Source organism: Canis lupus, chromosome 8, assembly GCF_003254725.2.
Source record: "Canis lupus dingo isolate Sandy chromosome 8, ASM325472v2, whole genome shotgun sequence".
NCBI lineage: Eukaryota > Metazoa > Chordata > Mammalia > Carnivora > Canidae > Canis > Canis lupus.
In genome coordinates, this window is record NC_064250.1 from 61,057,302 (window position 1) to 61,081,759 (window position 24,458).

Here is a 24,458-nt window from a genome sequence, read left to right on the forward strand (position 1 = left end):
ATACATAGCATGGTGACTAGTTAATAATGCCATATTGCATATTTGAAAGTTATTAAGAAAAGGGATCTTAGAGGATCCCTGGATGGTTCAGAGGTTTAGCGCCTGCCTTTGGCCCAGGGCACAATCCTGGAGTCCCGGGATCGAGTCCCGTGTCAGGCTCCCAGCATGGAGCCTGCTTCTCCCTCTGCCTGTGTCTCTGCCTCTCTCTCTCTCTATCTCTCTCTCTATCTTGAACAAATAAATAAATAAATAAATCTTTAAAAAAAAGAAAAGGGATCTTACAAGTCCTTATCATAAGAAGAAAACAATTTCTTATAACTATGGAAGGTAATGGATGTTCACTAAACTTTGTGGTGAAAAAAAAAAAAAACTTTGTGGTGATTATTTTGCAATGTATACAAATATCTAAGTTATGTTGCAAACCCCAAGCTAATTTATTGTTATCAGTTACATCTTTATTAAAAATATTTTTAAAGGTTATGAAATAAGAAGATATAGAAATAAAAAGGAACCAACTGAAAATCTTGAAATGAGCAAATACAATTGCCAACTTTGACACAGCTTAAAGGAGATTTAATGAACTAGAAGACAAAACTGAGGAAATCTCTCAGAATGCAGTGTGGGGATCCAAAAAAGGAAGGTGGAAAACTGAAAAGAAAATTAAGGATACATAGATGATGGAAGAGAAAGCACAGACATTACACTAAAAGAAGTTTCAGAAAGAGAGAAAAAGTGGAGGAGAAACTATTTAGTGCTGCAAATATCAGATTAAGGGAGAAAACCAACATAAGCATCTCAAATGCATAGGAAAAAAACATTCAAAGTAGCCCAATGCCTATTTACAATGGAAAAATTGAGCAGATTCTGAATATAAGAGATTTTCCCTTCTAGCCAAGGCCTATAGAAGCATCACACTAAATGGTGAGACTGTAGAAATGTTTCTATGAAAAGTCAGAAACACAATAGAGATACCACTAACCATCCCTACTACCCAATATTTTATCAGAGGTCCTGACTCATGGAAAACAGCTAGCTAACTAGATGTAAGATTTTAGAGATGCTGCACTTCCTGGTAGTGATCCAGGGTACAGCTAAGGGAGCAGAGAGCTGACGTGATGGAGATGAAGCTTATTGGAACTGGGAGAGTGGAGGAACTGAAAAGCTAAAGTGCTGGGAAGCCCCCAGGTAATGTTGGGACTTTGGGTCTGGGGGAGGCTCTATGTGATGCATGTGACCTGGATGTTGGTAGGTGACAGTGCTATGCACATGGAAGGAAAATCAGCCAGAGGGCAGAATGGTCAAAAGAGCAGGGTTTATCACAGGGTGAGAAATGACGGTCTCCAAACAGCATTGTGTTCAAAAGACCAACTGGGCAAAGCTCTCATGGAAGAGTCAAATGTCAGCTTAGGCAAGAAGGCAGATGCAAGGTTTCACTTGCCAGTTAAGGATGTGGGAAAGTTCATTTATGATGGCAAAAAAGGATTCCAGGGATGTCCTTTGAAAGTCTGAAGGATGGGGGAAGTGAAGGTTGATCAGAACAAATGAAGATCCAAGTAGAATGGGATGAGACAACCAGAGAGAATAGAGGGGCTTGTGTTTCTCACAGAGATCATAGTGCTGTGGGCCTTGTAGGATTAGGTGGTATCATGTGGTATCAAAGACGAAGTTATCTCCATTAGCCTGCTACAGCTTTGCCAACAGGAGAATCCATTATATGGCTTTAGAGTTGGAACACAAGGCCCCTTTGGGGTTACAATAACAATAAGTTGAAAAGTAAACTGACCTCCAGATTAGATCCACCAAGCATTAATGGCAGATTGCTCATTTAACGGTGCCCTGGTACTACACTATCGTCCACACTTACACATAGTCAACACAGATATATTAAGAGGCATTAGGATAGGTCATTAAAGAAAGTATCTGAAACAAACACCAAAGTTCTATATACAATGCATACTGAGTAGAGGGCTGTAGACTTAGAATCTGGAAGTATTTAATGGGTTAATCTTATATGGAAGCTGCTTGAGATATTTTATTTTACAATTTCAGTGAAGAAATTGTTTTATACTTTGTATAATTAGCCCCAGAGAAATAGATTTTGGAGACCAACCTCTCTGATGACCACTTAGCTGACCCCTACAAGCAACTGTCTCTATTACATCTGCCTTATCATTCTCTCTGATGCAGAACATGGCACACCCAAGTCTTAGGAAGCATCCCTTTCAATAAGGAACAAATATCAAAACAAGCAAGAACTGGCATCTGTTAGCCTATGAATCTGGACTGTTAATTATGTAAGACAAACATGATGTATTCAAGAAAATAGTACCCATTCATCCGCTTTTTTTTAAAATGGAAAAGCACTACATTTAATTTGTGGTTCTCTGCATTTTAAATAGGCAACTCAATGAAGCAATAAATGTGTTCATAATGAATAGATTTTTCTACATAGGAAACTCTTAATGGCAGTAGCATAACTGAAGATTTAACCTGGTGAACATAAAAGTAAACAACAGAAACACATAAGGATAATTTGAATTGGCCAGAAAATAATGTTTCAGTAAAAAAAAAAAAAAAAAAAAAATCACTATTGTTGAGAGTAATTTTTAGGTTGTGATATAAAAATGCATCATTGTATAAAAAGATAAGATTGCTGTAATTAAATTACCAATATTGAAAACGAGACACAGCTCTCGGTACATCTTGCCTGCTTCCTCATAATTGTAAGCTTGGTCACTCTGGTGAGCCCCTGTGGCCTTGCAATCTTTTATTTTCCTTACACCGCTCTGTGTTTTTTCTCCTTTGACCCAAACTCCCACTGTTCTTCTCCATCTAAACCTTTCCACTGAGCATCATGGAATTTCCAGTTCTTTCTTTTCTTTTTCTTTTCTTTTTTTTTTTTTTTAGAGAGGGAGAGTAGGGGAGAGGCGAAAGAAGAGAGGGAATCTTAAGCAGGATCCACACTGAGCATGCAACCTGACATGAGGCTTGATCTCATGACCCTGAGATCATGATCTGAGTGGAAACCAAGAATCAAGACACTTAACCAACTGAGTCACCTAAGTGCCCTGGAATTTCCATTTCTAAACTATTCCATGCTCTCAGTTTTTTCAGCTAATGCTCTCCCCACATCATGCCTTGATTGAAGCATGGTTCCCTGTTGGAGACCTGGCTTCCCTCCACCTGCTCTCCAAATCTCCTTCCCTTCTGGCTCTTTTGATTTCCCCTTCTCTTGTATCTTCAACCTTCTGTCTCTAATGGGCTCCTCCCCACAGAATTATAATATTCTCAAATCAATCTCTCTCCATTTTCCCCGTCTCCCACACCCTCTGCAATCTTCTCCCCTTTCCCCTCCACCAACCCTCTCTCCTCTCTTGTTCCTCACTTTTCAAGCTATTGAGAGCCTCCCACTGCACTGACATTGTTCTAGATATAGTCAATTACTCAACAACTACTTCCTTGTTGCTAAATCAAAAAGATACTCTTAGTGCTCATCTTACTGACCTCTTGACAACACTGGTCATGACTGATCCTTCCTCCATTCTTGAAACTCGACTCCCTCCATCTCAATAACCACATCTGTCTTTGGATTCCTTTAATTCTTTGGGCACCTATGTACATCCTCTCATTGTTGGTATTCTCTATGGTTCTTTCTTAGGCAGTCTTCCTTTGTTTAAATTCTCTCCCTGAGAGATCTTACTCAGCCCCTGGCTTCAGTTACAATTCATATGCTGATGACTCAAAATCTATGTGTCTAGTCCAGCTCTGCCACCCCCGTGACTTTAGAACTCCATATCTAAATGCTGAGTGGTCTTCTCTTGGACAGCCCGAAGTGGTCCAAATGGAATCCATCCATCTCCTTTTTTTTTTTTTTTTTTAAGATTTTATTTATTTACTCATGAGAGACACGGAGAGAAAAGAGAGAGAGAGAGAAAGAGGCAGAGACACAGGGAGAGGGAGAAGCAGGCTCTATGCAGGGAGCCCGATGTGGGACTAGATCCAGGATCGAGGATCACGCCCTGGGCCAAAGGCAGGCGCTAAACCACTGAGCCACCTAGGGATCCCCCATCCATCTTTTTAATCCTGTACTTCTTACATTCCCTCTGTCAATGAACATTATCATTACTCCCAGGTGTGAAATCTGAAACCCAGATTCAATCTTGATGCCTCTCCCACTCCTCTCTAACTGCAGCCAATCTATTTACCTAGATCTGTAAACTTCACCATGAAAATACCTCTTAAATCCACCCACATTTCTCCAACACCTCAGCCATACCATAGTCCATCAACTCTCTGATTGCCACAATGACCCCTAACCAGTCCCCCCACCTCTAGAGGTCCATTCTCTATGGTCAAGAGAGAGCTGTCTAAAATGCAATCTGATGTCACTCTCCTTTCTTTTTTATTTTTTTAAACATTTTATTTATTTATTCATGAGAGACACAAGGAGAGAGAGGCAGAGACACAGGCAGAGGGAGAAGCAGGCTCAATGCAAGGAGCCCGATGCGGGACTCAAACCCAGGAATCCGGGATCACGCCCTGGGCCAAAGGCAGGCACTCAACCGGCCAAAGGCAGACACTCAACCGCTGAGCCACTCAGGCATCCCCATGTCACTCTCCTTTCTTAAAACCCTCCAGGATGCTCCATTTCTCCTAGGAGGAGGTCCTCACACCTGATCTCACAAAAGCCCCTCATACTCTGGCTGCTGTCCTCTAGCTCAGCTTCATATCTTGTCACCCCTCTGCTGTGTGCTCCAATTGCACTCGACTTCTTTCATTTCTGCAATGAAGCCATGATCTCTTGTGGGGAGACCTTTGTACATGCTTTTCCATGTATCCAAAGCAATCAACTGCTCTTCTTCCCCTAGCTAACTCTTATTCATCCTTCAAGAATCAAGAAACATTACTTCCTGCTGAAAGTCTTCCTGACAGGGCCAGGTGCTCCAGCAGTATGCTCCCATATCACCTGCTGCTTCTCCTATCACTGCACTTACCACACTCCATGGGAATTATCTGTTTGATTTTAGGTGACTATTCTCTGGGGGCAAGGTCCACATATATGTGCAGTATACCACACGACCCAGGCACGAGCCTAGGACCAGGTCATGGTAGGGGCTAGATCAGTGGTTCTCACAACTGTGTAGCTTTAGGATTCCCTTACACTCTTAAGTATTGGGAATCCTAAAGAGCTTCTGCTTATATGGGCTTCATCTATCAGTATTTGTCACACCAGAAATTATAGCTCAGAAAATTTCAAAATCTTACTTCATAAAAAATTGACAATAATTTCATTGCATTTTAACATAAATTGTGCTTTTATGGAGACTAAGTAAACTTTCCAAAATCAAACAAAACAAAAAACCGTGAGAAGAAATTTTACATTTGTGCAGTCTTTTCAATGTATTATTTAACATATTACAGCTAGATTCTCTATCTGCTTCTGGATTCCCTTTGTGGTGATATGGGTATAGTGTGCAAAGAAAAATATAGCTTCACACAGACATGTAGCTGAAAGGGTAAGTAGTCCTTTCAGATAATTGCAGATATTCTTTTCTGATACTACACTGTAACTCAATTAAGTGAAGCTTCTTAAAGGCCGGCTGCAATGTAGAATTTGAAACCTTATCAATTAACTTTTCATACTTTGTTACATTAAATTCCAGTGGCATATCTTGTATTTTCAATAGATCTTTTACCCAAGCATGATTTTGTAACATCAGGCATTGGTTGTCTGAAAAAATATTAATTCACTGAGTTACACAGATCTTCTAAATGTTAACACATTTCATTATACAATATAAAAAATCACATTTGTTAATATCACCATTGCATTCACCAGAACAGTCTTTAAGTATTGAGAAACTGTCAAGCTCACAGTGGTGGATACAAGTTTCCCAAATTCCAATTTTCACTTGAAAGCTCGAATTTTATCATTGGCAACAAACGCTGTCAGTTGTTTTTCTTGAAATGACAAGCTCACTTGGTTCATTTTTAAGAAAATGCTGACCAAATACTCAAGTCTGAAAAATGAGAGTTTGTCAGTCATTCTTTCAAATAAAAATACTGTTTCATTAAAACACTAGCCAGTTCAGATCTCAATTTAAACAATTGTGCAAGAGCTTTTCCTGGAGATAACCACAGTGCTTCAGCATGTTAACAGGAATGCTGTACGTATACTTCTGAGGATATTAAAAAGACGTGCATTTGAGGGTTGAGATTTAATAAAATAATTCTTATTGCTTCACTAGGATATTCTTAAGTGAAACTGATTTAAAAAAAAAACTCTGAGGGTAAGGTGATAAAGAATACAATGATTACTAGGTACAGTTTGGTGCTACTATCATGTTAAAAATAGGGAAAAAAACTCATGCAGTTTTATGTTTTAAACATAAGAAGATGCACCATATCAATGTAAATGTAGTATCAATGTAAATGTCAACTGAGTGAAACAAGATAAACAGTGCCTTAGCATCAGGAAAATAGTCTTGACCTCACAGACCACCCATCGGGAACCTCTGGGCTAGATGAATGACACAAGGAAGGAAGCAGAAGCCAGCTTGGGTGCCTGTGACAACACTGGTGGAGGCCCTGGCCTTAACTCCATCCTGAGAACCTTCTGTATAGCTAATTCTTCTGCTATCTACTCTGGGACTTCTTGGTGGCTTCCTCCCACCCAATGTTTGGTTTTGCCTTAACCCATGGGTGCTGGGACCTGGGCTGTAATTAAATCCTGGTTGCAACTCAATTCCCTGGCTTCATTTTTGTTATTATTTCTGGGACCCAGTTTTGGATATCAGCCTTCTGGCCTTCGATCCCATAGTAAGGAGTAGGGTAAACCCTCCTTGGTATTTTTTCTGGACCATTCTGGAGTAGACTATCCAAGTTTACTTCTTTTTTTAAATTACAGATTTTATTTATTTATTCATGAGAGAAACACACACACAGAGGCAGAGACACAGGCAGAGGGAAAAGCAGGCTCCATGCAGGAAACCCAATGTGGGACCCGATCCTGGGACTCTGGGATCACGCCCCGAGCCGAAGGCAGATACACTTAACCACTGAGCCACCCAGGTGTCCCTCCAAGTTAACTTCTTACTAGCTCTGTGTCTTGAATAATGGAGGAGGCAGTGGGGCAGGGGGATTAGAGAGATTGGGTACAGAGTGATTTTAGGAAGATACCTAACTTTGAAAGTAAAAACTGTTTTGCTGTTTTTCTTCTTGAAAGATAAGGTGAAATATCCTTTTACTTTTAAAGATACGGATCAAAATAAAAAAGTCTACTGGTCGATGAATAGATGCTAAAAGAAATGCCCAACATAGAACAGTTTTAAAAATGTATGCTCATCCATTTCTCTTCCATCAGTACTTTCTGATTATGCATCAGAAGTTCATTCAAGTATGAGACTTTGGTAAATGCATCTTTTAAATTCAAAAGTTGGAGCTGGGCATGTACAGGACAAGATATCATTTGCTGAAACCAGCTTTCAAAAAATAGTAAATTAATTTAGAAGCAAATTAATATGATTTTCAAGGAGGTCCTTCCCATTTGAACAAATCATTTTTGTCATTACAAAAGAAATGCTTTCTTCTCCTTGTACACCTCTATTACTTTTCTGAACATTCTTACACTAAGGCTTCCTTGTACTTTGAATAGCCAAGCTCTATCACAGTAATGTATCTATCTGTGTGAAACAACCTTCCAATATTTCTAAGAGTCAGTGATAGAATGAAATGCCCTTTGTGTCATTCCTCAGCTCCCTTGCAAGAAGAGCCCAGAGGTTTAACTTCAAGGTGGCTTTGGGAAGACACTGCACGCTGGCCCTGGCAGTGAGGGGTACTGTCGGGGGCGGGGGGGAGGGCGGGGGACAGAACCACAGGGGTGATAGCTACTCAAAGGCACAAGAGTTATGCTCCAGAGGGAAGCAGGCTGACAATGGAGAGATAGAGGCCAGTCAGGAGCCTTAGTTCCAAGAGTGTGTCTATGGGACAAGGACAAGGGCTCTCCTGGGTGGCTACTTTCCTCTTCCTTCACAAACAGGGATACACTGATGTCCAACATGAGGCTGACCTGGGTCTCCCAGGCACTGAGAGGCAGTTTTTCATAGTGAGGATCTTGAAGTTCTGGAGGCAGACTGCTTGAGTTTGAATATTAGCTCCGTCACTTATGGGCTGAGTGACCCTGGGCAAGGGAGTGTTCTAATCTCTACCCATCTTGTTGAGCTGTTATAAGGCTATAAAGATATAATCTACATAAAGTACTGAGTACAGTAGTTGGCATGTAGCAGGTGCTTAACAAATGACAACTACTCTTATTCATATTATTGCTCTGAAAGTGTAAGCTGTGCATCTCCTAAAGGGAGAAGAAATGAACCTAGGACTTTTATATTCGTTCCCTGCCCATCCCAGGGAGAGGATCCTGAGACATAGTAGAAGATTCAATCAGATCTCTCAGACACCAATTAAAGAATATGTCATTCTTCACCAGGAGTGTTTACGCCCTAACTGGGAGGGACACTGTTAAGCATAAACATCTGGATGAATAACAAAGAATTATGAGAAGATGCAGTCTTGTCGGGTGAAGACTCAAGAGGATACCGATGTCAGGTCTCAATCACAACTCTAGGCCTAGAGTCCCTTGATTTCCTCAATGCTGATGAATGTGAAGTTCTCTAACCTGCTGCAAGACCAACCTTCTATGGTAGACTAGGGGCTTTGTCAACTACATAGAACTTCTCTGCATGTGAATTATCCAGTATCAAGATCCCATTCACCATACACAGCTCCCCTACTCTTATAGTTCTATTGCTCTGTGATTCCCAACTGCCTTTCAGTATCTTCTGGAACTCCTAGGACCCTGGCCACTCAACATTCTCTCAGTCTACAGATGCCTATCTGGTTTTACTTATTCTCTATCTGGCCTAGAGCCCATGATGCCATGACTTTAGCTATGTGGACCATCTTCCTCAATGCTCTGCTTTCTTCTTCTTCTATCCCATGCAGCCTACAAAACCCAAATCCAGTATGGACCCAGTCATAGTTCTTCAATCAGGCTTTCTATCCCATTCCTCTTGCCTCCTAAAGGACTTGGCTTCTTCAATCATGTTCCTATGCCTTCACTTCTACTCACTATTTCTTCCCAACACATATATATGTTGTGAAATATCTCCCTGGATTCCAAATTACTTCTGTAGCATCTTATTCTCCAAAAGTAGTTTACACCAGTTTCCTCTACATCCTCATCATCAATTCACTCCTTAACCCAAAGCAAGCTGGCCTCTGTTTCCATGATCTTTTACCCACACTGCTTTTGTTGAGATTTATCAATGCTTTTCATATAGCCAAATCCAAGGAATCATTTTTAATTCTTACATTTTCTGATTTCCCTGTGGCATGTCAAACTGACATTGCTTTTCTTTCTTTTTTTTTTAAGATTTATTTTTGAGAGTGAGCAAGAGCATGTGTGTGTGGGAGGACAGAGGGAGAAAGAATCTCAAGTAGACTCCAAGCTGAGCATGGAGCCCAACGTGGGGCTTAATCCCATGACCCTGAGATCACAAGTTGGACGCTTACCTGCATGAGCCACTCAAGAGCCCCGCATTTGCTTCCTCTTCTAAATTCTCATCTTGCCTTTTAAATACCAGAGCTCCCTCATACTCCTCTTACTGTATAGACCCTTCTAGCATGACTGCATTTAAACAAACCTAGGACTTCAACAACTCATAGGATTCATAAACTAATACCATGGAGCCCAGATGCCCCTGCTGAGTGGAGACCCCATAGGCACATTGGTTAAGAACACAGACTCTGAACTCAGATAAGCCTGCATTCCAACTCCTGTCTGCACTGACCAGTTAAGTTACCTCACTTAAGCCTCAGGCTTCTTAACTATAGAATGGGGGTAATGATATCACTCGTATCTACCTCTTAGAGTTCTCTTGAGGATTAAATTAAATAATGCATGGAGAAGCATGTAATTAACACTCGATAATGTTAGTGATTGTTATTATAGGATTCTCTACTTAAAACTCCCAAAGCAACTCAAACTTCAACTCAAATTACAAAATCAACTTAATGCCCTCATGTTCCTCCTTCATTACAGTAATCATCATAATAGCTTCTATCTCTCAAGGATCCATTTTTATAACTAATCTGTAAGTTAAATATTAGTGACCCTGTTTTACACATTAAAAACAAAACAAAACAAAACAAAAAAAACCCTGAGGCTTGGAGAAGTTAATTACCCTGTTGGAAGTGGCAGGAAAATGACAGGATTCAAATCCTGGCCCTTCTGACTCCAAAGTGACTGCTGCTAGCATTGGTTTACCACTTCAGTGTTTGGGTCCCAAGCTGAAACCCAGGACATTTATTTTGCTTTTCTTCTGTCTCACTCAGCTACATCCAGTGGTGTACTGGGGAAATGGTTTTCATGGGGCAGGGGAGGAAAATCTCCTGATTTGTACATTTTGCTGATTTCAAGTTGCCAGGGGGACATCACTGAATGTGAGGGGGGCAAAGATGGGCAGAACTGGCTTGGGAGCCTGCATAAGCCAGCTCCAGCACACTGCTGGATCCAGTAAGCCCCCCAATCCTGCTAATTGTGATCTGGATAGTTGGATGGAAAGCAATTTGCCAAAAACAACTTCGTCAAAATCAAGTTGGTAAAAACAACAGTGTGTTAAAACAATCTGGTTGGAAAAGAATACTGTTTAGTGGTAGGCTACAGGTTTCGTCTCTCTTTACCCTTTTCTGGAGTAACTTAAGTCTGGCCGATCATTGCCCGGGACATCCAAGTACAGGCTGTTGGCGGCAAGGCTTCAATTTCTGCAGCCTGCAGTCCTCTGGGCTGCACGGAAGACTTTCCATTCCTCAGGTGCCAAGGTCTTCCCACCTTAGGTCTCTGCTTGGGCCTGGAATGTTCTTCCCTTCACCCCACCATTGTTGCTTGGCTGATTCCCCTTCCTCAACTTTCTGCGGAGACACACCCATCGAAGGGGATACTTGGCAAACCCAATGTCAAACAATGAGAATCAAGTTGGAATTGCGCATGTGTCCAACAACCAGCAGAATGCTTCAACACGTCCTGCAAGTTTTTAGAACATATGGTATGACCCTATTTCAATTTGGAAAAGTGCACATGGATATAGAAAAGGACCCGGGAGGTTAGTCTCCAGAGGTTTTAGCAGTGATTTTCTAAATAATAGATGTAATTATGGGAGTTGTTGGGTTTTTTTTGTTGTTGTTGTTATTTGTCTATAGTTTTTTGTAGTAAGCATGCATTGCTTCTGTAATAAAAAGGCCTATTTTTGTAAGATATTTTTATTGTTAATATCTTTGTAGTCCAGTTGTTCACTATAAACAATTTTGGACAAGGACAACTGGCTGAGTAGTCATTAGATGGAAAAAGAATCTCAAAAACAATGGAAAACAGGTAATTTTGAAGAACATGTAAATCACCATCTGGTGTACAAAACAATTACCAGAACTGAAGAAACCAGACTCCAGAGAGGTTCACTTTCTTTCTTTCTTTTTTTTTTTTAAGCTTTTATTTATTTATTCATGAGAGACAGAGAGAGAGAGAGAGAGAGAGAGAGAGAGAGAGGCAGAGACACAGGCAGAGGGAGAAGCAGGCTCCATGCAGGGAGCCCGACGTGGGACTCGATCCCGGGTCTCCAGGATCAGGCCTTGGACTGAAGATTGCGCTAAACCACTGAGCCACCGGGGCTGCCCTGAGGTTCACTTTCAGCTGCAGTGTTATTTCAGCAAGATTATTGGATTAACTAAATTATATTTGGCCCAATTCTATACTTTTGTTCACTCTACCTCCTTGTGAATCTCCATGTTTCCCTTGTGATTCCTTGTGAATCCTTGTGAGAATTGTGATTCTTGTGAATCTCCATGTTTCTTTTTCATTCCCTTCATCACCAGGTCAAGGAAACAACCAAATTCCTTAGGCTGCACAGACCCATTATGATCAGAGTTCTACCTAGTTCTTGGCATCTTCCTCACTGCATGTTTCCCTTCACCTCCATGCCCTTCTACCCCACACCACCCAGGGGCCAGCTCTGAGCTCTTGGCTCTGGAAATGCAAATTCTATGTCCCTGAACATGTCATGTGGTTTCAGTTCTCTGTAATTTTGTAGGTGCTGCATTCTCTGCAATGCCTTTAAAGCACACATGTGCATGCACACACAGTGATACAATGTGGTTCATCACACTGTAGAAAATTCATATGAATCCTATCTGCCTTATAGACATGATTGTATCTTCTTCACTTTGGCATTTTTAGTGTCTCCACACCTGTCATACTCACAGTTATGGTTTGCATACCAGCAATATCAGTATTACTCGGGGGCTCCTGTTACATGTGCACATTTTTCAGGCCCACTACACTATCTCCTGATTCAGAAACTCTGAAGATGGGCCCCAGAAAGGATTCTTTTTAATATTTATTTATTGATTTGAGAGGGGTAGGGACAGAGGAGTGGAGGGAGAGGACCCCCGAGCACACTCCCTACTGAGTGGGGAGCTGGTCATAGGGCTCAATCTCACAGTTCTAAGACCACAACCTAAGCCAAAACCAAGAGTTTTGCACCTGACTGAGTCACCCAGGCACCCAGAAAGGATGTCTAAAGAGCCCTCATGTGTCTCTTGTGCTACTCTAGCTAATTGGTAACGTTGGCTGAATGAACTAATAAATGGTTAAGAACTTGGAACACTCCCTTACATTTTTAAAAAATCTGCCTTCATCCAAACTTCTGCTTTTGTATGTGTCAATCCGGATATATGTATGTATGTATATATGCGTGCATGTGTGTGTATAAAATGAATAACCAATCTTTTCAAAATGTCCAGTGAAATTTTACTTAATTATTAGACCACTTTGAACAATAATATTTCTCCTGTAAGAAGAGGCAGTTAACACAGGACTTCATTTGTTATTATTGGCTATTGTTTAGTAGCTAAATTTGCATTACAGATCTGAAGTTTGGTTGGAGGAATGGAACCCTAGGGAGTTACAGACACAGTGTCTTGCCTAGGACCTCATGGTAACTTAGTGGGAGGCTGGGTTTAGACTAAGCAGACTCAGAATTTCCATTTATGTTGAGGCCACCAAGTCACTCACAATACTGTTCTTCCTTCAGGTAGATCATAGAATTAACTTTTTGGTGGAGAGACCTTGGGAGGTTACAGTAAACACTTTACTTTGTGGGCAGGCAGTTAAATGTGTAAAGGTCCCTACCCTCTATCTGATCATTACCTAAAGGACATTCCTATCGGGCCTGAAGTGATTTGTTGGTGCTGTAATGTAGGCAGCCTTTTCACATCTCCCTCTGTAGCTGCTGGAATCTTGGCTTACACCCAAATGCCCCACTTGGGTTTTGTTCAGGAAAGATTTCCTCCAGCTGCTTTATCTGTTCCACGATTACATGTATGAGCTTCCAGAATGTACAAGATCACAAGTCAAATGAAAGGCTTCAGTTCCCAATTCACCTAAGGAGATAAAATTTGAAACCAAGGAAACAACAAAGCATGGCTAAATGAAGGGCTAAGTATAAATGAGACTGAATAGTATTCCTACTAAAATGTCAGCACGCGCCAAAACGCGAAAGGAAAATAGACACTGTGGGGTAATTGGAGTCTTTGTGCTCCATTTATGGTCACACTTGCAAAGGGATTCAGAATTGCTCTTTAGCATTTACAATTTGAGGCAAAGCAAGCTGACAGAAAAAAAAAAAAGTGTGTATTTAAAGATTAACAAAGACTTGTATAGCCATGTTCATAGCAGTGTAGTTCACAATAGTCAAAAGATAGAAGCAACCCAACTGTCCTCCGATAGATGGACAAACACATGTGGTGTACTCGTACAGTGGAGTATTATTCAGTGTTTAAAAGGAAGGACATTCCAACACAATGTGGATGAACCTCCAGGACGTGACGTCAAGTTAAATAAGCCAGTCAAAAAAGAATAATGCTGTAGGAATTTACTCATACGAAGAACCTCAAATAGTCTAACTTGTAGGAACAGAAGGTAGAATGGCAGTTGCCAAGAACTGGGAGAAGGGGAAAATGAGAGTTGTTTAATGTGTACAGAGTTGTGGCTTTGCAAGATTAAAAAAGTTCTAGAGATTGGTCATATAACAACGTGAATACAGTTAACACCGCTACGCTGTATACTTAAAAATAGTTAAGATGGTTAATAAACAAAAACGACTACAAAAACTGTTCTAAGAATTGGCAGAGTATATCTAGAAGTGACACTTGGGCATCCTGGGGATCATTGGAACATCCTGGGCCATCATTCACACTGAAAGTCTGGGGGTCAAGATTGAGAGATGAAGGTCTAAAGGAAAAATGCTCAAGTAAAAGGAAAAAGGGTGGGTAGGGTAGTTACTTGTGGCAGATGGAAGAGTAACTGACAAATATGCAGATAAAGACCTGAAGGTCACAGGGCTTGAGAGAAAGATAACCTTTAGCATAAAAAGGGAGAATCTGACCCCCCCAAATCATCAAATGTCCTAAACATCTAGAAACTTAAGAGGCAAAAATATGAGGTTTCATAAATCTCAAATATACATACTGGAAAGTACTTAAAAGTCCAGAGTCCAAACCTCAGTGCAGCTTCAAACACATGACACACGTTTGCCAGTTGTCTCGAAGCCACACAGTCTTGCTATATCACAAATGGGACAACTGGTATATGTAAAGAAGATCAAATACAATGAGACCTTCAGAATATTGCTCAGAATCATGAAGATGCTCTTATCTGGACCAAGAGTCAACTGGCGAATTTTGAAAAGTCTGTTGAGACAGAGGAAACAGGGAACATGGATATTCAAGGCTGTGGATGGTATAGTGTGCCTTCAGACCCCTCAGCTGCTGGAAGTGTCACCTGCTCAGGTTTCCAGCTGACAACCTCAAGGGCCTCACCTCCAGCCAGGGGAAGCTGCCTTGCTACAGGTGATGGCCCCCTCCCCAGGTGCAGGCCACAGCCAGGCCTGGTCAGTGCAGTAGAACAAGTGCCAATCCCTCTGTCTGTCATATTTCTGCTGGGTGGAGGGAGGGCCCAGCATGTTCTACAGAACTGGCCAAGTCAGAGTTGCAATTTGTCATTGATAAACCTTGCCCCCATGGCTCCCATACAGGCCTGGTCCCAGGAGCATCCTCAACAAACTTCTGGCATGCATATCTCCATCTCAGAGTCTGTTTCCCAGGGCCCAAACTAAGACACATCCATAACTTACGTGTTTAATTTTAAATTTAAAATATAAGCATGCATTTCTTCCCTGATATTGTGATTTATGTCAAAGCTTACATCTTTGAGACCAGGTCCACGGATCAGCATGCTTTCTCCCCTTTCCTGAATAAACTACACCTAGAATGCACTACCTATGATTTCTCATTTTAGTTTTCCTGAAAGTATGAAAACTGAAAGGCCACTAGACAACAATCTACATATCTAGATGTAGAATCGCTCTAAATATCCCCCACCTTTCCACCACCGCACCCCACCCCCAATAATCTAATAGATATCTCACCCACAGCTAATATGACAGCTTTTTCTAAACATTTTAAAACTGCAATACACATAATATTCACTATCTTAACTATTTCTTTATAAATATTTATATTTATATTTATTAGAGAGAGAAAGCAAAGAGTACAAGAGTGTGTGGTGGGAGAGGGAGAGGGAGAGAATCTCAGACTCTATGCTAAGCGCAGAGATGACATGGGGCTCAATCTCATGCCCCTGAGATCATGACCTGAGCTGAAAGCTGAAATCAAGAGTGAGATGCTTAACCACCTGAGCCATCCAGGTGACCCTGATCTTTAACCATTTCTACATGTACAGATGGTTGTATTAACCATAACATTGTTGTGCAGCCTTCACCACCATCCAACCCAGAACTCTCTTCATCTTGTAAAGCTGAAACCCTGTCCCCATTTGACACAAACTCCCCATTCCTTCCTTCCCCTCAGCCCCTGGTAACTACCATCCTACTTTTGGTCTAGGAACCTCAGATCTTTTTTTTTTTTTTTTAATTTAGTGACTTTTATTTGGTCTTTCCAAACTTAATTTTTATAGAAATAGTGGCTGTCTTTTGTACTTATAGTCTGTTTGCCTAATATTTAGTTAAATCACATAATTACAATAACACATTTAACTGGCAGAGATAGGTTCGAGAACAAACAATACAAATAGGCTTGGGAACAAAAACACATCAGTTGGTTGTAGCAGAAATGCATGAATATAGAGGGACAAGCCTCCCAATTACAAGCATTTGACATGCTGTGGGCATCTGCAGGACTGCTCTGCACAGGGACTGGAAGCTTCTTGTAAGTTGGTGAATTGGCTAAGAGAGCTTCTTCTATTGTATAAAAACGGATCTTGCTAGCATTTATTGAGCACCTATGTGACAGGTACTGTGTGGCTTGTATTATGTCCCTTAATCTCCATCATTCACAAGACAAATATTATCCTCTTCATTTTATGTATAGGAGACCAAGGCACAGTTTATCCCAAGTCCCATCACTAAGAAGTAGCAGGGCCAATGTCAAATTGGTATGAACTAGAGCTTGTCCTCACCCTTCACTGGTCCTACTGGCTCTCCAAGTGAATAATAAATAAAAGGGGTAACCAGATTAAAAATATACCAAGTGATCCTTTATTTTCTACTGGCATTGTACCAAATGACAAAATATGTCACACCTAGTTTTGTTTTGTTTTGTTTTTTAAAGACTATAATTTAACAAACGAAAGACGCACTTAAAGCCTCATAAGAAAGGGTTGAAGGTAGAACAATCTGCAATTGTTATTTGTTTACAGAGGAATGATTTTGGTTAATGAAAGATGGAAGTGTTCGGCATTTGTAAGGAAAAGACTGGAGTCAGACACGTTAATTATGCTATCAAATTAACACGCAAAAAAGAAGCCAGAAAATTTATAGAATAAAAGTTAAGTGTATTACATATCAAGATAACACTTTGAATTAAAACACACACACACACACACACAAAACAAACAAAAACCAAACAGCCAGCACCTCTAAAGTAATTCAAGAGTCAGCTAGTAAGCAACTAATTGAAAAGATCTCATGACAACGCATCAACACCCACATAGAAAAACCAAGCTATGGTCTTTTATTTATAAGTATTTTCCCAAGAAAATAAAGCATGAATTTGTGGCTGTCTTTTAAAAAGAAAAATGAATGATATTTCAAAACAGATACAGACAACACTACAAGCAAACCGGGGGTTGGGGGTAAAGGAGGTATTTAAGATTGTCAAATCATAATGAGTAGAAGCAAGTTCTGTGTAAGAGCCTATGGGAGAGCTGGCAGGGAGAAGGGACCTTGTCCTCCAGTATCACGTGGCAGCTCCCTTCTACATCCACAAGTAGGAGGTCACTCATTGCTCCCCATGTGTCCAGAACATTGAGATAATGGCTCTTTTCTGGACCAACAACCCATGAACGGGACATCAACAGACAGACATCTAAGACCCAGGTGCTCTCCCAGATATCCTGGGACAGCTTCTCTTTCATGGTACCATCTGACCTCGATGCGCATTTCTAAATGGAAAACCTTCCTGGGCTGTTCTACAGACACATTTCAAATCAATGGCATCATCAATCCCAAACTTGCTCACTCACCCTTATGTCTGTCTCCTAGCACATGGAATGGAGCCACTATTCACTCAGACTACCAAGACAGAAGCCTAGGAGCCCCTACTTCCCTCCACTGCATATCTTGTCACTAGGGTCCTATGAATTGAGGTGGAAAACGTCATTTGAATGCATCTGTTCTTCCACCATTCCCCTAGTTTAGGGCCTGGACTCTTGCAAGGAGGACCCTTCTTAGTAGTGATTGGTATGGCCAAGGGGTGTAATATACAATCTCCTTACTTACTGAGTTCCAACTTTTTATCTAAATATCATGTTCCAATTCCTTCATTAGCCAGAGTAGACTGTCTGGAAAAAATGGGAAGAGACAGGGGAGTTTCCCTTAGCATTAAAGAGAAATTTTTAGCATTCCACTTAGATACAGAAAAACATCAGGTTAACACTAAAAATTCACTTGTAGCCCAAACACAATAGGCCAGCTTATTCTTAGGATCCTTTTAGTCAATCAGCAAACTCTTCCTGCAGACTCTCTTAAATCACAGTGATTCATTTTGGGTGAACACAGAAATACCTCCTAAATAATTTCTCCCAGGTAAGATGAGCAAGGATGCTCCTTGGGCCTCCCAACACAGTTGCTTCCTGGAAGCTTCCCCTAAGAGCATCTGTGATAAAGCACAAACTGCAGACCTGTCTTTGAATCCCAGGCCCTGCCACTTACTCTGCCTTCAGTCAAGTTATACCATCATATAGAGAAAAGGAAGATAATGGTATTTACTTGTAAATATGGCTTAAGTTTAACATCAATAAACATTCACAAAGGGCCAGGTACTACCTCCAGCACCTGGGATCCAAAGATGAAGTTTCCAGCTCTGCCCTAGAGTTTCAGTTTGGTGGGGCAGAGAAAGTACATGAAGAAAGGAAGATTGGGGATGATGGAGAAGAACTGAAAGAGAAGTTATTCAAAATGAGGTAATTAGGTAAACACCCAATGCCTGATACCTGGCTCACTTAATAAATCCTTTTGGTTGATTTTGAACCCCTCCTCCTCCACTAGGACTTATAGCTATTATTGACCTAGCTTTTCTCTTATCTTTCTGAAAGTTCAGATAAAAAACTACCAACAAGATACCTGATGGTCACTGGCTCTGTTTTTGGAGAAGCTCTCATTTCACTGTAACATGCTCCTCTCTGGAGGCTTGCTATTTTGGGCATCTGCTCTTAGGATCATCCACGAGCGCTATGTAATTGGTACTCACTGGCTCACGTGGAAACAGGTTTCTTAAACTTCTTCCCACCTCCATTAAGGTTTCTCAGGTAAGATATGTTCTGAATTGATTTCTACACAGGAAAAGCTTGTAGTCTGGAACGCAGAGAGAAAATGGTGTCTTTTGATTCTAACACTTGATTTTTACCATCAAACCTCATTATCTTACATTATCTGTTATCTCATACAAGAGAATAAAAAGGAAGTAGAGACCAGAAAAAATAAAGAGGAAACTAGAAATTCATGGATAAGAAATGAAATAACTCAGATCACAGTTGCTTTCACAACCTGGACAGTATCAAAGGCAGCAAAGAGTGGTATGTTATGTTACAAGCTGTGGTGGTTTTAAGATATGTCCACAAATATCTTGAGGCCTAACAACCCTCTCTGTAAGTGTGGGCACTGGGGCTTCCTTTGTGCTCTCTCTCCTGGATCACTTCCTGTGGACAAAGTCAGATGCCATGTTGTGAAGACACTCAAGCAGCCCTGACGAAAGAGCTCCCTGTAAACAACAGGCCCTAAATCATCAGGTGTCTGAGTGAGCCACCCTGTAAGTGAACCCTCAGCCCCAGTCAAGCCTTCAAATGACTGTGACTCTGGCCAACATCTTGAATGTAACCTCATGAGAAGATATGAGCCAGAACTACCAGCTAAGCCACTCCCAGTTTCCTGACCCACAGGTATTAGGTGAGATATTAAATGTGTATTGCTTGAACCTGCTGAGTATCAGGGTAATTCATAGTGCAAAAATAGATAACTAAGACTCAGGTCAATAGGGTATTTGTGTAACAGTTTCTATAACCAGGATAGTATAATTTCCTTAGTTAAAAAACAATTTCCCCAATTTCTTTTCTCTGGAGCACAGAAATATGATATATACAATTGTGAGTGATAAGACAACACACAGTTAATGCTGGTTCTGCTCCTTCGCTGCTTCCTGGCCCCCACCCCCAAAAAGAAACTACAGTTTTAAAAAACTGGAGCTATAGAACTAAAAGACAGTGTGGGTTGTGACTTTTTTAAAAAAAATTTTTAAACAAGGTATATGATAAAGCAAGTCGTAATGAAAGCAAATGACATTACTAAGTTGTAAGAAATGGGCAAATAGAGCTAGCTAATCCTAGATAACAAAGAATGAATTTTGAATGTTATCAGAATTAGGATTTAGGCATTCATATAATTCATTTATTTAAAAATATAATTTCTTTTTTAGAAAAAGGTTTTATTTATTTATTCATGATAGACACAGAGAGAGAGAGAGGCAGAGACATAGGCAGAGGGAGAAGCAGACTCCCTACAAGAAGCCCGATGTGGGACTCCATCCCAGGACCCCGGGATCACACCCTGAGCCAAAGGCAGACACTCAACCACTGAGTCACCCAGGTGTCCCTAAAAATATAATTTCTTATGGGAGGTGTGAATTAGTACTTAAGGTTTCAAGGTGTCATATCTGCAACCAAAAGAAAGAACATTTTATTATTTATCTCAAAACTGGGGCTCATTTATTCACAATCATTTATTATACACCTGATTTCTCCCAGAAATTATCCTCAAGCTTGGGGATGAACTGATATAAACTATATGTGACATTCAGGAATCACAGAAGGTAGATAAGTGCTTCTCACATGAAAAAGACCTATGGGTCCATTCCCTAAAAATCAAATACCAAAGGCAGTGGAGTGGGACCTAGAAATCTCCATGTTTTCAAACACATAATTGATTCCAATGCTTAAGCTGGTGGTTCTCCACTACACAAAGGTGAACAATAATACAGTACAACCTAAGTCACAGGGATGAAAGGTACAGCATAGGGAACAGAGTCAATGGTATTATTTTTTAATATTTTATTTATTTATTCATGACAAACACAGAATGAGAGACAGAGAGAGGCAGAGACACAGGAGGAAGGGAGAAGCAGGCTCCATGCAGGGAGCCCAATGTGGGACTCAATCCTGGGACTCCAAAGGCAGTGGGCCAAAGGCAGGCGCCAAACCACTGAGCCATTGGGGGATCCCAGCCATCCAGGGATCCTAAGGAGCCAATGATATTGTGATAGCATTGTATGGTGACAGATGGTGGCTACATTTGTGGTGAGCATAGCCTAATATATAGGGTTGCTGAATCACTATGTTGTACACCTGAAACTAATGTAACATTGTGTGTCAGCTATATTTCAATGAAAAGAAAATAGAATACAACCCATTTCCTGAGCACCTGATCTTGTACTGGAGGTGTTCGGTGCTGGGGGTGCCACTGTATCCGAGAAAATAGGCACCATGAGATTAGAAGCATAAGACTTGACCCCAGGAAGGGGGAGATGATGGTCACCATAGGCAGAGGATACAGTATCTTTAGGGATAGGGAAGGGAGAGCACACGAGGAACCCAACCACACCTTCAGATGTGGAATCACACCACTCGGTAGGCTTGAAGACTAAGTTAAAGAATAAAGTAGTATATTCATGCATTCTGAGATTTTTCCATTGGAAAGAGACCTAACTGACCCTCTACTACAACTCTCTCACTTCATAGAAGAAAAACTCTAGATGTTGACCCAAGGTCATACAACAAGGACAGGCACAGAACCTAGTTCCTGTGACTCTAGTTTGAATGTACTTTCTTCTTGACTGGCTCCTCTTAGGAGTAAAAGGCGTCTTCAAGAACCAGAATGAGGCCAAAGTATATTTCTCAATTCTAAAAAGTGTATGTTGTTACTATAGCATACTATCTCAGGAGCTATCAATCTGGGGCATTTTTGAAAAGATACAATCAACAAAGAAAAAGCAAGGTGGATGTAAAAAATGGTCTTTGAAGCTATTTTGGTTGCTACTGTCAGAAAAATGTTTGAATTTAAACTCTAGTAGGCATAAAATAAGCTTATAGAAAATACTAGTTTTGGAATCTGAATCAATGACCTAGAAATAAATCTCAGAGAGGGATAAGCAAAATTTTGAAAGAGAAGAATCAAAGAAAATAAAAACGTTATTTCCAAATGGTTTGTAAAAATAATGTTTTTGAGTTACAATGAAAATAGGTACATTTTAAATCTACAGGTATTAATAACAGGCTGGCATTTTGTTACTAGTCAGGGAAGGAGTGGATTTCCTTCAAGGGGGTTTTTACTGGAAATAGCTGAAGGATCTTGTATTACAGTCTCACCAATAACACAAACCTTTTCAGGGTCTTTGCTATCTGACATCCACTTTCACCACTTTTCTGAAAGGTCAAACTTTTGTCCTTCTCCTGTACCAAATCAAACTCAGACTCTCATTTTCATTTCTTGACTTCTCTGTTTACTGTCTTCCTGAAATACTCTCCTCCCCACCCTCTTTTTTTTCCCCATGAAACTGCAGTTTCCTGGATCTCCTCTGACCATTCCTTGTCTGGTTTCCCCCCTAACCATGGTGCCCTCTCAAAGCTCTTCCTGGTCCACTTCTCTTTCTAACCCTCCATTTATGCTAACATAACACCATGATTCTCCTACTTGTCTAGGCTCCCAGCCCTTGGAGCTAACCTGGATCATTCTCCTAGTATTGCTTCCCAATATCCAATCAGCTTTTGAGGCTATCCTCTTCCTCTGGATAACATTCTAAGACTTGACCTTTCCTTTCACATATCCATCTCTTTTATCCTTGAAGCAGAACCTCATCAATTAGGCCCCAGTCAGTGGCAATGGCTTCCAGTGGACCAGCCACTTCTTTATTCTATGGTACAACCTGCAGCAAGTAAAGGCCTTTCTCATCATATCCATTCCTTGTCCAAGAATCAGTACCTGCCCAGCTGAATCCAACCTCAGCACCCCTAACCTGGAAAGACTTTCCCCTTTGTGGGTCAAAACGAATACATTGAGATCCATCATCTTGGATGATGCCTCCACCACCTAACCCCCTTTCATAGTGAATTTTATTTTTCCCTGCAGTCACATCTGGAATGCTCACATCTCACAATTATTGCAATGAGAAGGCAGTTCTTGTAGATGCCACAGTAATGGAGGAGGTGGCAGCAAAAGGGTTTCCATATATATTTCCTAAATTGAATTGTATCACAGCTATGCCAAAGCTTAATTTTAATCATGTAAAGATTGAGAGAGAATAGAAAGCACATCTTGCTTCAATTTTAACGGTTATTACTTTAATTTCTTAAAGTATAATAACAGAAACACTAAAAGCATTTTTTTTAATTAGAAAAATCACGGGGACAAAATCTCTAAATATTTTTCTTAGTTTTCCCTCCTCTGATATTTTAGAGAGATTTTAACATTTGCCTCAAATGTTTTAAGATGCTATAAAACAGTGACTGTGTAGATGGGACAGTTTTTAGTGCCTATAGAGGAGTATTTTTTCCTACATTTATTTCATAAGAGATGAACAGTTGACACTTTTGTTTTCTAGTTTGCTTTTGGCAATACTTTCTTCATCACTGTAAAAGAAATTTAGAATTATATTATTACAGCATTACAAAACGATTCTGAATCATACAAAATCATTACAGAAATGTTAGAAAATACACAAACGACTGGAAGGGATCCATATGACCAAATCTAACAATTCTGCAGAAAATATCAATACAGCAAGAAAATCTTGGAGCTCTAATAATAAGTTTAGGGAAAACAGAATAAAAGGAAACTACAAATGTAAACTTAGTAGGCCTTAGATGTTCTTCCCTTCCCTGCCTATACCCATACCTCTCTCACCCTCTGCAGGCCTGCTCTCACCCCAGCAATTGTTCCTCATTTTATCTCACTCATGGGATGGGGCTGTGAATAAACTGCCCATTTTCTTCCCAAACATGATCTATTTTCTTCCCAAATAGATCATCTGAAGTTCCCTGAGCATAGGAAGTATGCCTTTTATTTCTCTGTATCCCCAGCAACTAGGAGGCATCCCGCACACCAACGTTGCTGATGAGGGTGTGTATGCTCCTTTTTATTTTTTTTTTATTTTTTAAAGACTTTATTTATATATTTGAGAGAGAGAGAGAGCACAAGAGCAGGGGGGTTGCAGAGGGAGAGGTAGAAGCAGGCTCCCTACTGAGTAGGGAGCCCAAGGATGGGGCTCCAATCCCAGGATCTGGAGATCATGACCTAAGCGGAAGGCAGATGCTTAATGGACTGAGCCACCCAGGTACCCCTCACCTTTTCATTTTAATATCTATGTGATACTAACAAAATATAGTTGTTTGGGAAGAAAAGAACTGGGATTAGAAATTTTAAAGCTATATCTACATATATTTTTTTGCCTTATTTATAAATATTTCTGAAGAATTCAATATAGCCTTGTATCACTTAGACAAGTAAATATTCTAAGAAATGAAGCGATTCCCATAAAAAAAAATAACCTGAAAATTCATGTATTCTGAATTTTAAAATGTCTTTAGGGACACCTGGGTGGCTCAGTGGTTGAGTGTCTGCCTTTGGCTCAGGTCATGATCCTGGGGTCCTGGTATCAAGTCCCACATCAGGCTCCCCAAAGGGAGCCTTCTCCCTCTGCCTATGTCTCTGCCTCTCTCTGTGTCTCTCATGAATAATTAAATAAAATCTTAAAAAAACAATAAAAATGTCTTTAAACTTAGATAA

General features: G+C 40.5%; 1 protein-coding gene across 17 annotated transcripts in view; it reads right to left on the reverse strand.

The window, feature by feature from the left end:
- Window positions 1-24,458, reverse strand: part of EFCAB11 (EF-hand calcium binding domain 11) — a 144,715-nt gene that overhangs the window by 43,787 nt on the left and 76,470 nt on the right. For 6 of the 17 annotated variants that reach the window (XR_003134819.3, XR_003134825.3, XR_007412498.1 and 3 more), the window contains 3 exons: window positions 18,877-18,980; window positions 17,907-17,968; window positions 12,928-13,491 (listed from right to left, as the gene is read on the reverse strand). The exons of 4 other annotated variants lie outside the window; for them this stretch is intronic. Coding sequence is in view for 3 of the 13 variants with exons in the window: in XM_049113411.1 (XP_048969368.1) it covers window positions 17,932-17,968 (37 nt within the window). In the remaining 10 variants the exon portion in view is untranslated. Of the gene's footprint in view, window positions 1-12,927; window positions 13,492-17,906; window positions 17,969-18,876; window positions 18,981-24,458 lie in introns of those variants that run through there. 7 more of the 17 variants (XR_003134827.3, XR_007412499.1, XR_004817944.2 and 4 more) reach the window with 5 other exon arrangements.